The 13,355-nt window shown below is 58.8% G+C and overlaps 1 protein-coding gene across 1 annotated transcript; it reads right to left on the bottom strand.

Moving 5' to 3' along the window:
- Positions 1-953: 953 nt before the first annotated feature.
- Positions 954-13,091, bottom strand: CSPG5 (chondroitin sulfate proteoglycan 5). Its single transcript, XM_036878304.2, has 5 exons — positions 12,854-13,091; positions 11,067-11,820; positions 8,303-8,491; positions 6,457-6,532; positions 954-1,459 (listed from the first exon to the last, which is right to left on the bottom strand). The coding sequence occupies exons 1-5, from the start codon at positions 12,948-12,950 to the stop codon at positions 1,298-1,300; spliced, it is 1,278 nt and encodes a 425-aa protein (XP_036734199.2). The 5' UTR covers positions 12,951-13,091; the 3' UTR covers positions 954-1,297.
- Positions 13,092-13,355: the final 264 nt, after the last annotated feature.

Raw genomic sequence — 13,355 nt, 5'->3', positions numbered from 1 at the left:
TTCTGCTTGCCTCTGCCACTGTCTCCAGAGGCGTCTCGCTAGAGGGCAAACCTGGCCTTGCCACAGCCTCATGGTCACTGGCACCCCCGGTCCTAGATGCCCTTTCCACCCTTGTCCCCCGAGACCCCCCCTGCCCCTCTCCCGTCATGCGGCTCAGCTTCCCCATGAGAAGCCTCCCTCTGCCTCGAATGTCCTCTTGTCCTGCATCACCCTGAAAAATGCCCCCTATGCTTCAAAGTCCAACTTAAACCTCTTTCCTTGAAGCCTCTATTATGATATCAACACACTGTATTTCAACTATTTGTTTTTAAGTCTGCTTCTCAAGTTTACCATTAACTTCTTGAGGTTAGGTCTATCCTGTTCACCTAGAGTTTCAGGCATCAAGTACAGTGTCTGGCTAAGTGCTGAATAAGTATTTATGAAAGAAGGAAAGATGATTCTTAATAAAGGTGGTACAGACTTATGAACTTAGTGAACCATGTCCCCAAAGTCACATGTTGCAGCCCTAACACCCAATGTGACGGTAGAGAGACAGCCTATAAAGAGGTAAATGAGGTTGTATGAAATCATCAGGGTGGGGCCCCAATCCAACAGGACTGGTGTCCTTATAAGAATGGGAACAGAGCCCAGAGACCTCTCTCTGCCCAGTGCACCGAGGAGAGGCTGTATGGGGACCCACAAGCAGGCGGCTGTCTGCAAACCAGGAAGCGAGCCCTCCCCAGAAACCACCTGCCGGTGACTTGGTCCTGGACTTCCAGCCTCCAGACTGAGAACATAAATGTCTGTTGTATGAGCCCCCCAGTCTGCGGTGCTTTGTGATGGAAGCTGAGCCAACAAACACATAGGCCATTTCTGGAATTTCAAACATGTATAAATACACATCTTCAGTGAAAGTACGAATCCATCTTACAGTACCAAGAATGAGCAGGGAGTGGACACAGTGACATTCCCAAAACAGCTTTTTAAAAAGTTTTATTTCAAGAACTTTGTTTACTGGTATTTCAAAAAAAGGTGGGTCAAAATACAAAAAAAATAAAGGTCAGTTGAATAACAGCATAGGTTTAGAAATCACAGCAGCAGAAGCAGTATACAGATGCACAGACGAAGCAATCCAACGAATGCAGTTCTGCTCGGGTCCTTTGCTTATTTTGTTTTACCCTCCGGTACAAAACACATCAGAGCATGCCATGACGTCAGAAGAAGGAAGAGCCTGACAATGGTTACAAGGACTCTGTACAAGGGGAGACCACGTTCCTTCCCCGCCCCCCACCCCCATGTCCTCTCTTCTTGCTCTGCTTCAGGTTAAGTTATTCTGAAGACAGTTCACCTCCAAGTCAGCCTGGTCACCTTTGCCACCCTCGAGTTTGGGTGACATGGAGTTCTGGATGTTATAAGACTCCTCCTCTTTAAGGCAGGACTTGAGAGTTTCCTGGACTTTGTGGGGAGCACTAGGATCATCCTGGAAGAGGAGAAAAGGTAAGAGAGAGGCGGGCAGGAGACAGTGGGCAGAGGGGTCACGTAACAGTCTTGGCCGAAAGAGGCATAACTGGAAGGTGGAAGGGAGCCCTAAGACTTGGACAGACCAAAGTGACTCTCTAGCAGTCACATTTTAGGAAAGTCATCCTCAAAAACACCGGCCATAGATGAAAACTTGATGGGCAACTGGATTACCAATACCTGTACCATCAGCCAGCCCGAGGGCTTCTCTCTGACAGTGATAGGAGAGACACACATCGTTGAGTACATGGCCTGCCCCCACCGCAGCCGCCCTGGCAGATGAGCTCTGCTTGGCCGCCTGGCCCCTCTCCCCACGGCCCCCATCCTGCTGAGTTCTGCTCTCAAAGGGTCTTGGTCAGGGACTATGCCCATGTTTGCAACGGTGCACAAAGAGGTCGATGGTCCGGCGCAGAGCTGCTCCTGGTAAAGCAAGGGCTCCTCTCCCCATGGCAAATACACGTCCTCTGACTAGAGGCCAGACAGATGTGAGCCCCTTCCTGTCAGAAGTTCCTCTACCAAGAGATGCTGACACGCCGTGTTTGCTCAGTCCGAGCCTGGGTGGGCCCGGCCGCGGTGGTCGCTCTGCCGCCTCCCATCCTTTAGGGTGCGCCCTGGGCCCTGTCTGCCTGCAGTCCTATGACAAGCTCCTGGGCTTTAGTTTATTTTGCCTGTTAGAGGTTTTCAGGAAACCCACACCAGCACCCGGTCCTCCAATCCCATGGTCGGGCATTCAGAGAAGGCTTACGCCAACCTCTGCCCTCTGCCCGCGCTTTTCCTCCAGGACCGTCCGAGGGGACTGAGCCCACGTGGTGCAGCAGCCTCCACTCCTTCCCCGCTGCCCCGACTACTACTGAGAGTGCTTGGAGCTCTGCTGACCCGAGAGGCAGTATGGCCACCCAGGCAGGCTCATGGGTGAGGGGAGGGCAGACGATATGTCTCTCTGACTGGCCAGCTCAGACCTCTCTTGTTTTAACCACTTTTAAAACTCAAGGTGATCATCATGCTCGAGGACCGGCATTCTCCATAAAACTGGCAAGCTGGTCTCCACGCTGGCTGCTAATTGAGTCTGGCCCCTAACAGCAGCAGGACACGGCGTGGATTGGTGGAAAGGGAGTGGGGAAAGGCTGTGGCCTCCTCCGAGTACTCGGGGCGCCCGAAGCACCACGCGTGTGAGATCACTCTCACTGCCCCTGTGCTCTCCCAGAAGACCAGTGTCAGCAAGACCTCAGGGGCAGACAGCAAGGGGACACATGTCCCTTTCCAGGAGACTAGAACAAGAGGAGAGTCTACAGCGTCGAGGAGATTTAGGCAAGGCCGCAGGCACACTGCCCACAGGCACTTGGTACTTCCTATCACTGCTTGAGAGATTCAGAAAAAACTTTTCAATGATGTAAATCCATACATGCTTAGATGGGAAGAACTCCATGCTATAGTAAGTATATGCACGCACGCGCGCGCACACACACACACACACACACACTCGGGCTTCATGGAGAGGCAGGGGGATGAGGTGGAACTGCACTTCCATTCTGTATACTTTTAAACTGTCTGGTGGAAGGCACTGGGTTTGGAAGCCTGAGAGTTGGGACATTAAAGATCCTCCATCAAGTGGGCTTTGGATCACAGCAAAACCTGGAACAAGACAGGGTGGCCTAGACTTGGCTGCCCTTACACAGGTGGAGCTCACTTCCATGTTTTCCTAGATTGTCCCAGCCTCGGACATGTCACACTCTCTGGGGGCACACAGGGGCCTAGGGACAGCCTCATAATGTGAAGAAAAGTGGATCTGCCGAGTCCTTATACGCCTGGGCATCAAAACTGTGATACTATGGAGGGGGGGCCAAATTAAAACCTGATCCCCTGAGGGCTCATGGGATTTGGACAGATGAGAAAACTGCCCTTTGGACCAATGGCTGGGAGAAGCATATTATAAAAGCAAGGACTCAGTGTCCAAACACTGCTATCAGACAAGCTAAGTGCCTTCAACAGGCAGAACAGACAACAGAGTTTCTAAACCAAGACGGAACTACCCTCACCTACTATTTCCCGCAGAACTTGATCCTATAACTCCCAGGGTGGCTGAGTCCCTCGGCAGAAGGCCCATCTGCCTTTGATCTGGTGGAAGTCTGTCATGAGGCAGCTGGACCTCCACCTGGCATCAGTCCTGGGAGCCCCACCACTCGGCATCCCACCCCAGCCATAAAGGCACCCTTCAGCCCAGGAGGAGTATGGGTCCAAGGCCTGCACCCCCGAGGTGTCCAAACACACACCCTGTCAGAGGGGGGCTTTACCAAATACATCAAAGAAACCAATCTGGGAAGTAGAAAGATTTAAATGGGGGCACAGAACACTAAGGGACGTGACGGAGGAGGCCCAGTAGAAACTGGAAGCCCTTGGGGTCCTGTCGAGCCTGAGGACGGCTGCATGAGCCACGGTCTCCCACTGACTGGGCGGCCCTGTCTTGGGTGGTGTACTGTGGGTTTCAGGTACTTTTACTGAAATTAAATGACTGCCGTGTGCTGGCAAGTGTCCAGTCTCCTGCAAACTCGCCTTTCGTCGAGGAAAACTCGCAAACCTCCACCGGAGGGGCTGAGGAGCCCAGGCCTTTCCCTCTCCTACCGGTGGTCCTCTCAGGGCTGCGTACTCCGCTACAGGAGGTTCACACGCCGGGCAGCTGGCTCACCAGCTGCAGGGCGCTCCTGAGCCCGGGAGGGTGTGGGTGAGGAGCAACGGGCAGAGCCTGGCACCTGGCCTTCCCCCACCACACACCCAGAGTGGCACATGTTTTTGTTTGAGGTCTTTGGAGCACTGGAACTGGGCAGGAAAATGCCCAACTCAGTCTACTTTACTGATGTAAGAGAAATAATACTTCTATTAAGATAAAACAGCACGCTCTAAAATTTTAGGAGACACCAATACGAACAAGGCAATTTGAGGAGTGGAGGGAGAGGGCCGGGGAGAGGTAAACAAGCAGGACTGCCTGGAGGGCCCCATTTTGCTTCTGGCTCCCCCAACCCTGACTAGCACCCTCACCCACAGCTCACTGTCAGCTGACAGCTGAACTTGACCCTCACCTCAACCCTAATCCTGAGCCCTAACTCAAACCCTAACCCCAATCCTGTCCCTAACCCTAACCCAAATACTCACCCATGACCTTCATCCTCCTGCTCCTCTAACCGTTACCCAAACCCTAACCCTGAACACTAAACCTCACTCTAAGCCCGACCAGAGGCTCACCTTCACCTGAACCCTAAGCCTCACCCTCACTCTAACCATAACCCCTGACCCTCACCCACACCTGCGCCTCACTGTTAGGACCAAGTCTGACTTTTGGGCCAGACGGGGAGTTAGACGAGGCAGAAAACCTGCTGGCACACTGCCCCCTGGGCAGGACGGCCACTCCCACATGCTCAGAGCGCTGGCAGAGGACAGGGTCCCTGAGGCAAGAGCTAAGGGAGCCCAAGAGGAAGGAGACCACTGGAACCAGGTCCCGCCCCCCACTGAGGGTGCCTGCGCCCTACGTGGATGGCCCGTGGCCCTCAGGCATGTCCTCCACGGCTCACCAGCCCTGCTCTGCTCCATTTTCAGGGCCGGCCACGTTCTGAACTCACGTCAGCATAGCCTTCACAGACAAAGGCTCGCTTTCCACAAAGCGGGGCTGCAAGACCTGTGTGCCTGAGTTCTTGTGGGCTGACTGACATGGTTATCACCCTGGAAGCTTATAGGACATCTTGTGTCCTTTGTTATCATGTTCACTTTGAACATATTAATACCTTGGAGCATAACAAGTTAAATACTATCTCTTTTTTTTCAACCCTTTGTATCAAAGACTTTTAAAAATTATCCAAAAGTAACCTCTTTCACTTCTTATTTACATGATCCCTTTGCTCCTCTTCCGGCAGGTCAAGCTGCTCTTTCCTGGCATGTGCTGAACAGGCTCACTTGCTAATATTCTCTTTCCCCTTCTGGGGCTGCATTTCTTCCATCTACAGGAGAGAAAGGTCTGGACCTGCGTGCCCAGGATGGGAGCTCCAGCACCTGGTGGGGGCACAACAGCGTCAGGTGCAGGCAGACGTGGCCCTCCGGATGGCCTGGACTCTTGTGGCCCCGTGAATGCTGATACCCTGCGGGCCACGAGCCCAAAGAACCTCTTCAGTGTCTCCTCTCTGGCTCTGCTTTCTCCATCGGAGACGCTCAGTTTGCTCCCTGGTCTGTGTAACGACACGTCCACCACGGGCACAGAGGCCGCACCACGCACGGATTTCTTGCTTTTGGATGTGACATGATTTGGGGCTTGTCTGCTTTCTGTTTAATTTCTGAAATTCTGACAGTACCCAGCATCTTACTGGTTGTCTGGCCCAGGGTCTTTATAAAATGGTCTATTGGGACCTTTTATTAAGTTTCAACTGGTATTTCTGAGCCCATATTCCTAAGAACAGAATTCACCTGTCGTATGGTCCCACCAGCACTGTGTGCCCACGTCAGCCCTGACCAGGGTGTGCAGGCCTGCCTGTTCTTAGGGTCCTCAATCAGTGTCAAGGACACTATTTTTCCAGCCATCCTGCAGGTTTCCCCACTCACCTCAAAGAGCAACCACCGTTTGCTTCCATGACCTTCAGGAAATTCCCTACCAAAGAAAGCAGAGCTTTCCCCTAGATACAGAAGGTAGGACAAAAACCCGACTCCTAAGTCTCGATGCAGCTAAAAAGCACGAGTCACCCATTAAAAGATCTTTTGTACTGCCTGTAACTCTGCTTGTCTAAGAATCATGCACCAAGTCCTTATTCCAACCTTCACCTCCGTGACTGCCCTGAGCGCCTCTCCAGAGCTCTGAGCGGCTCCGCGGGCAGCGGCTGTCGCGTGCGAGGGGAGGTGAGGAGGCAGGCGCCTGACAGGTGACCTATCGGGGGGCCGGGCATGGGCAGAGGGCGGAGGCGGAGGGAGCCGCGGCTTCCTTACGTTTGGGTGAGAGCCCTCGGCGATGGTGGAGAGGGAGAAGTTATCGTTGTGGAGCTCCGACGGGGTCCGGAATTTGCTGGTTAGGATGGAAGACAGAAGGTGATATGTAAGTGAGACGATCATGGCAAAATCCGACAAAAGTCTCACGGGTCAAATACAGAGTTCATCAAATGGCACGGACTGTAATAAGAGGCATCATTATTTGAAATATGACCAAGAAAACACTTCTACCATTTAAACCATGATCTAATACTTTCTTATCTAGAGTTCTCATTACATACTTGAAGTACCCCATGCAGACTTTAGCTAGAGAACCGACAACAATATCAAAAGCTATGGCCTGAGAATCACAACTGCACCAGGGCTGCCATCTGGCCAACAGTGATTTTAATATGCCAGTGGCTGTAAGACAGTCCAATTTCCGACACGTTGGTATGTGAAAGGAAGCGTCTCTCAGAGTCGGTGAGCGGCAGCGGTGTCTGCAGTGCATCGGACAGCATGGAGCAGCGACAGGCTCGGGGAGGGGGGTGTGCACAGGCAGGCAAAGGTGATGGTACGGGCTGCATGCCGCGGAGCACAGTCCCCCGGGGAGGGCGCTGGGTGGGCGCTCTCCCCGAGGGGGCTCCCACCCCCACTGCACTTGCTCCTTGCCTCCCAGCCTCGTCTGCAGTGGCCCTGCCAGGTGGTCCCCCCGCCTTCCCTGCCCCCAACACACACACCCTCAGTGTGGGCTGAGCAGCCAGGGGTCCTGGCTTCTGATCACACGCATGGGTAAGGCCCGCCTCAGTGCACAGGCACAATGGAGAGGCCCTCCCAGCCCCACACCCATCTGCTACAGGCTGCAGAGAGCTGCTGGCATCTGCTGGGTTTACTCAGCAAAGCGGCAACAGATGGCGTTTTGTCCTTTTCCCAGGACCCAGGGCAAGTCCACAGGAAGTCTCAGGGTCAGGGGGAGGGGATGAATAGGCGACAGGTTGAAAGGGAGGGAGGTGGGAAGCTGGGCATAAATTGTCTCTTGGGCCCCGAGGAAGCTGATCTCCAATCTCCCTTGTGACCCGTGACACTTCAGAAGGTCCTTTACTTCACTTAGTGACCAGAGTGTGTAAGGTCACATTTGTGTGCCCAAGGCTTAAAGGATAAATGCGTGTTGATTCTCACATGCACACAGCCATCACTCTGCTGAGAGAGGAGCTGAAATAAGACTGCATCCGCACGTGGCTCCTAAAATCCACAGTAGAGGCAGGTAAGCCCAGGCAGGCCCTTGCACCCTCCAAATTCTACTTAGGAGAGTTAAGACTTTCCTTAATTTCCTTGCACTTCTGTGCAGACCAAGGGTCACCGGGTTCTGAAGGGCAGTGAGCTGCAGCCCTACACCCTTTCTCCTCAGCCCTCACTGAGAAGAGCTGGAGTGACAGCGACTTTGGGGCTAGAGTCACTTCATGCTCTGCGAGCGAAATCCTCGCTCTGGCCAACTGGCTGTCAAAGACGGGGCAGCAGGTGCAGTTGGGGGACTGAGCACAGGAACCCCCCTTGGGGACTGCGGCCGGGCACTGCTATGGGCTGGCTGCCATTTCTCTCTGCACCCTCTAGGGTGGGGGTGTTCAGGGGTGGGGGTGTTCAGGGTGGGGGTGTTCAGGGTGGGGCTGGACAGCTGCAGTGTGCCCCAGGGACTCAGTCTCTGCTGCAGTTCCAGCACATTCTGTTTTGGAATGGATAAGCCTGGGGACTCTGGGGCCTGAAAAACACATCTAGGATTGGAGAGCAGGTGCCAGAAACCAAGGGAACACCCCTGGACGAGACAGAGGGCGCCCTGCAGGCCAGGGATGGGGCTGCTGCACACACTCACTTGGCCCTGCGCAGCTTGGTATTCTCCGTCCTGAGCAGATAGAGCTTCTTGGCGAAGAACACGGTCATCATGAAGAGCAGCAGCAGTACGAGGGCGGCTGAGCCCACAGCCACGCACATCACCTGGAAGTCAGTGATGATGGACTCGCAGCGAATCCCCTTGTGCCAGATGTAGTCCTGGGTGTTGCACCTGAGGCAGTGACAGGGCGAGACTGCCATGAGGGGCAGGCACCGTGGCTGTGGCCTGGCGCTGAGCCCGCGTGTACCTCAGCAGCGTGTTCCTAGGACCGCTCGAGGAGCCTGGCTGCCCCCAGTCTGTGCAGACCTCAGAGGTGATCCCTGCCCTGTCTTGTCTTTCTAACCATGCCCTGACATGGGCCAGGCAGCTCTGAGGTCCACGGCTTACAGGAGGCAATCAGGATGCAGAAAAATGGGGGCACTGGTCATCCCTGTGACCGAGTGAGCTCGGAGGTAAGGGGACCCTGGTCTCCACCTCACAGCTCGGTGAGGACAGCCACACGATTCTCTCAGGGACCCCACCGTGGGCACCGGGTGAAAGAAAAGATGAACAAGTACACCAAGCAGTGGTATCCACCCTGCGCGCGAAAGCCCGTCTTACCCTGCATTCCCCTCATTCACATGGCTAGGCAGACACTGAAAATAAGGACAGGCAAGGACAAAGATGGACGCACATTCTCATATCTCTGTAGCCCCAAGTTCTGCCCCTAAAGCTTCCTGAAAGCAGAGTGAGAATCAGCCCTCTGGGTGGGTGTTAGTCCTTTTGTTGAGTGACTTTCTCTTGCCCTTGGGGACATTCCCAGGCTCCAACTCTTCCAATGACATTGCTGTTTCCATGGGAACCAGGCTGCTTCTAAAAGGAAAGATGCGGAAGGATACAGAGGCAGGCAAAGGAGGGAGGACGTGGACCTCAGGGTGCATGACAGAAAAGAAAAGGGTCCGGGAACAGGGAAATCACGGGTCAGAGAGCTGGCTGCTGCACACCCAGGAGGGAGGGGGCGGTGAGGCAGGGCTGACAGCCAGTCACGGGAGGTTATCTGTTTGAGGACGGTGGGAAAAGAGGGTCCCTCCAACCGACTCTAGAGAAGTCTGCCACAGCGCTGCCCACCCCGCAGTGGGTCAGGGTGGCAGAGACCAAAGCAGTGGTGCTGCAGTCAGCAGCTGGGCCAGTGGCCTCGGGTGAGTGGAATGGAGATCAGCTTCCGAGCCGTGGCCGCCTGGGTGCACACAGCAGGAGGGGAAGCCCGTCCGGGAGGCACAAGAGGGGGCCTGGGATGGAAGCCGAGCGCGGGGACCTGGAGAGGCGAAGCCCTTCTGAGGCGGGACCCACTGGCGGACCCGAGGTCGGCGCAGCCGCGCAGCTCGGTGAGGACAGGCTCCTGCTCTTCCATAAGGAAGCCCTGAGGGCTCCAGGAGATCCTGGGACCTTGTCTAGCTCTCCGGAGGCGGCAAGCACTCCGAATTTCATACCCTGACGGGGAGCCTACTGTGAAGGTGAAGTCTCAGGATGAAAGATAGCAATTTTGCACAGAGATTTCGTAAGACCCAGGCTAAAATAACCCTGTAGTTCCCCAACCAAAGTTTGAGGAACAAAATCACAGGGTGTCCCCATATTTTTGGTAGCCCTTCACCAACTGGCAAGGCCTTGTTGCCATAAATTCCTGATCACAGTTCTTCCTTCTGGCAATGCCTGGACACCTCCAGTGAGAACTGTGTGGACATGTCTTATGTGGGTGACCCTGATGTCGTGATCATTTATAGGAGCTTCAGAGGAAGGGACTGGAACGCAAATGTTAAGGCCGAAGGCACGGCATCCATGCTTACTTTCTACGTTATTTTATTAGAACAGAAAGACCTACAACATTTGAATTCTTCACCTCTCTCCAAAAAGACCAACAAAAGAAACAAGAAAGAGAGAGAGACACGCTCCTGGGACCCGGGGAAACAAGTTCTAGGGGAACCCGAGGCTCCCCCTTGTTGGTCCTTTTAGGATGGAGACAAGCATACCAGCCAGATCGCCCCTGACTGTTGATGCCCCAGGATAAGCAGGCGAGCCGCCCAGCAGGCTCACCACATCGAGGGCAGGTGTACTACTGATGGGGCTGGGATGGTGGCTGCGGTGTCCTTAAGACACTCAACTCTCTGCGTCTTTAAGACATCCTAGACTGGGTATCCCAAGGAAGACAAGGAAGGTAGAAGGGACAGGTCAGTACCCAGAGCTGAGAAACCCTGCCACACCTGTTGCGCCAGAGCAGACTGTCCCCTTGAGCTCCCCTCCCTGCGCAGCTGCTCTCTGGATCTGCTCCCCTGGCAAGGTCCTCGCCGGCTTTCCGTGCCCTGCAGAGGACACGCCCTCCCCTGCCACACAGGGCTCAGAGCCACTCTCGCAGCTACGGTCCTTCGGGGCGGGTTTCCTGGCCCGCTCTCCCTGCCAGCACGGCCAGAGCTCCCCCGCTGAAACCCCTGCGGATGGCAAAGGCCTCTCTCCAAAGACCGCGGCAAGTCCCCTCGCTTGCTTTTCAGTTCGGCGCTTTGGTCAAGGGCCTGGCGCTTAGAGGGGGTGCACAGTCCCACTTCCGAGGAGCCCCCGCTAGTGATGTGGTCACAAGAGTCCGCTTGGGAAGTAACTTCAGGAGGCCCGGAGGGACCCCGCACGCACCCCGCCTGCGTCCCTCTCGGCCGAGCACCCCGACTCCCTCGTCAGGTCTCCCCCCGGCGCCGGTGCCCCTGCCCACCACGAGCCGCACCTGCAGAAGGCCCCGACGTGCTCCACCAGGTAGCACTGGCCGCCGTTGTGGCAGTAGCTCGGGAAGAGGTCGCACACCGAGCGGCAGGAGCCGTTGTGGCGCACGAAGCCGCTGCGGCACTCGGTGCCGTTCTCGCTGGCGGCCGGCTCTGCGGGGCGAGGAGGGACAGGGCGCCACCGGCCGGCGGGCTCCCCAGGGTCGCCGTCCCCGTCGGGGCCCCCGTCCCCCGCGGCGTCCCGGCCCACGTCGCCGCCCTCCTCCTCCAGGTCGTCGTAGAAGGACGTGGTGGGGTAGAAGTCGGACTCGTCGAAGGGGGTGAAGTCGTCGTACAGGTCCAGCAGGCTCCACGACGGCGTCTCGGCCCCCACGTCGGGGAGGGGCTCCGCGGCCTCCGGCGGCCCCGGGAGGCCGCCGCCATCTAGTCCTTCAAGGTAGTCAAGGGCCAGGACCTCGGGCGCAGGGCGGGGCGCCGGGGGCGCCGAGGTGGCGGACGGCCCAGGGGCTTCACCGGGCGACGGGCGCGTGGCCGCGAGGGCCTGGGGGTCGCCGCTGCCCGCCTCCGCGGCCCCTGCGCCCGTGCCCGGGCCGTCGGCGTCCGGCCGGGCCGCGGGACGCACCACCGCGCGCTGCTCGCCGCTCTGCGCGGCCCTCGAGGCCTCGGCCTCCCCCGCGGCCCGGCCGGCCTCCGTCCGCGTGCTGTTGGCCCGCGGCTCCCGCGCCGCGACGCTCCTCACGGGCTCGCCCGCCCCGGGCGCTGTGGGCGAGAGGGAGCGCGGGCGTCAGGGCGGCGCAGCCCGGCCCCCGTCCGAGCCCGGCCTCGCGCCCGTCGCCCCAGGGATGCCCCCGGCCCCCATCGGATCGCCTTCGTCTCAAGGGTCCCGCCCCGAACTAGCGACCTCAGGCGCCCGCAGCACCCCCAGGCCTCTCCTGACACCCAGGCCCCAGCTCCTCAAGGCGCCCCCAGCTCCCCCAGGCCCTCCTGCACCTGCAGATCCCGCTTTACCCGCAGACTGCCCGACCCCCTCAGACACCCCCACCTCCCTCAAGTCCAACCTGAATTCACACGCAGACCACCCCCTCATCCTCTAGACCCCATCACCCCAAAACCCCTCACCTCTAGGCCCCCAGCAGCCGCGGGTCCGCACTGAACTCCCGCCCTTAGGACCACTGCCGTCACCGCTAAGCCGCGCCCCCAGGCCCCGCCCACCCACCCTCCACCACCAGGCCCCGCCCACCAGGGGGACCCCTGGCCTGGGGCCCTCCTTCATCTCCAGGCTTCCCACCACCGGCACGAGCCGCCCTGAACTCGCGCCCTTAGGACCACCGTCACCCCCAGTTCCCCCACCACCTTCAGGATCCCCACCACTTCCAGGCCCCGCCCACCCGGGCCCAGCCCCGCCACCAGCCCCCACTCCCTGAGGCCCGCCATCGCCTCCAGACCTCCCATCACCTGCAGGTCCCGCCCTAAACTCGCGCCCTGAAGACACCCATCATCCCCCGAACCCCCGCCATCCTCAGGGTCCCCATTACTTCCAGGCCCCGCCCACCCAACCTCTCCTCCGCCAGGCCCCGCCCCCAGACCCCCAACAACTCCAGGCCCCGCCCCTAGGCCCCTCCCCCAGCCGGCACCTGCTTCCGCAGCCCCGGGTCCCGGACGCCCCCCACAGCGGCCTCCCGAGGCCCGCACCTTCTGGCGCGTCCCCTCCCCGGCCCCGGCCGCAGCCCGCCGACGCCGCCGGCACCGAGGCCCGCGGGACCCCGGCCGCGGCGAGGCGGTCAGTACCTACCCGGCGCAGCTCCCGCGGCGAACACCAGCGCGGCCCCCAGAAGCAGCAGCGCCGGCAGCGGCCCGCGGCCTGAGCCCCCGGCCCCCGCTCGGCCCATGGCGCGGCGCCCCGGCCGCCGTCCGCGGTCCGCACGGCTGGCTGCACCCTCGGCCCGCGCTGCGGCCGAGTCAGCCCGCCACCGGCAGTGCGGGCAGCCGCATGCCGCCGCCCCGCGCCCGCCGCCCCCCGCCCCGCTCTCCGCTCCGCCCCGCGCCGCCCCGCCCCGCGCGCTGACGCCGGCCGGCCGGCGAGGGGCGCGCGGACTCGCCCTCGGGGGCGCAGACCGTGGGCGCGCGGGCCCGGCTGCGTGGGGTGCGGGCGCGGCGCGCGGACCCGCCCTCGGGGGAAGCCGCGGCAGGTGCAGCGCGGGAGGGGCGGCGGCGGCTCTAATCCGCTCAGAGCTAATCCGCGATGCGGCAACGCCTCCCTTCCGGCGCCTGCGGCGGCCCACGTGCCCTGGGTC

Source organism: Manis pentadactyla, chromosome 1 (genome assembly GCF_030020395.1).
Source record: "Manis pentadactyla isolate mManPen7 chromosome 1, mManPen7.hap1, whole genome shotgun sequence".
In the NCBI taxonomy this organism is placed as follows: domain Eukaryota; kingdom Metazoa; phylum Chordata; class Mammalia; order Pholidota; family Manidae; genus Manis; species Manis pentadactyla.
This window is presented reverse-complemented; position numbering and strand designations above follow the sequence as displayed.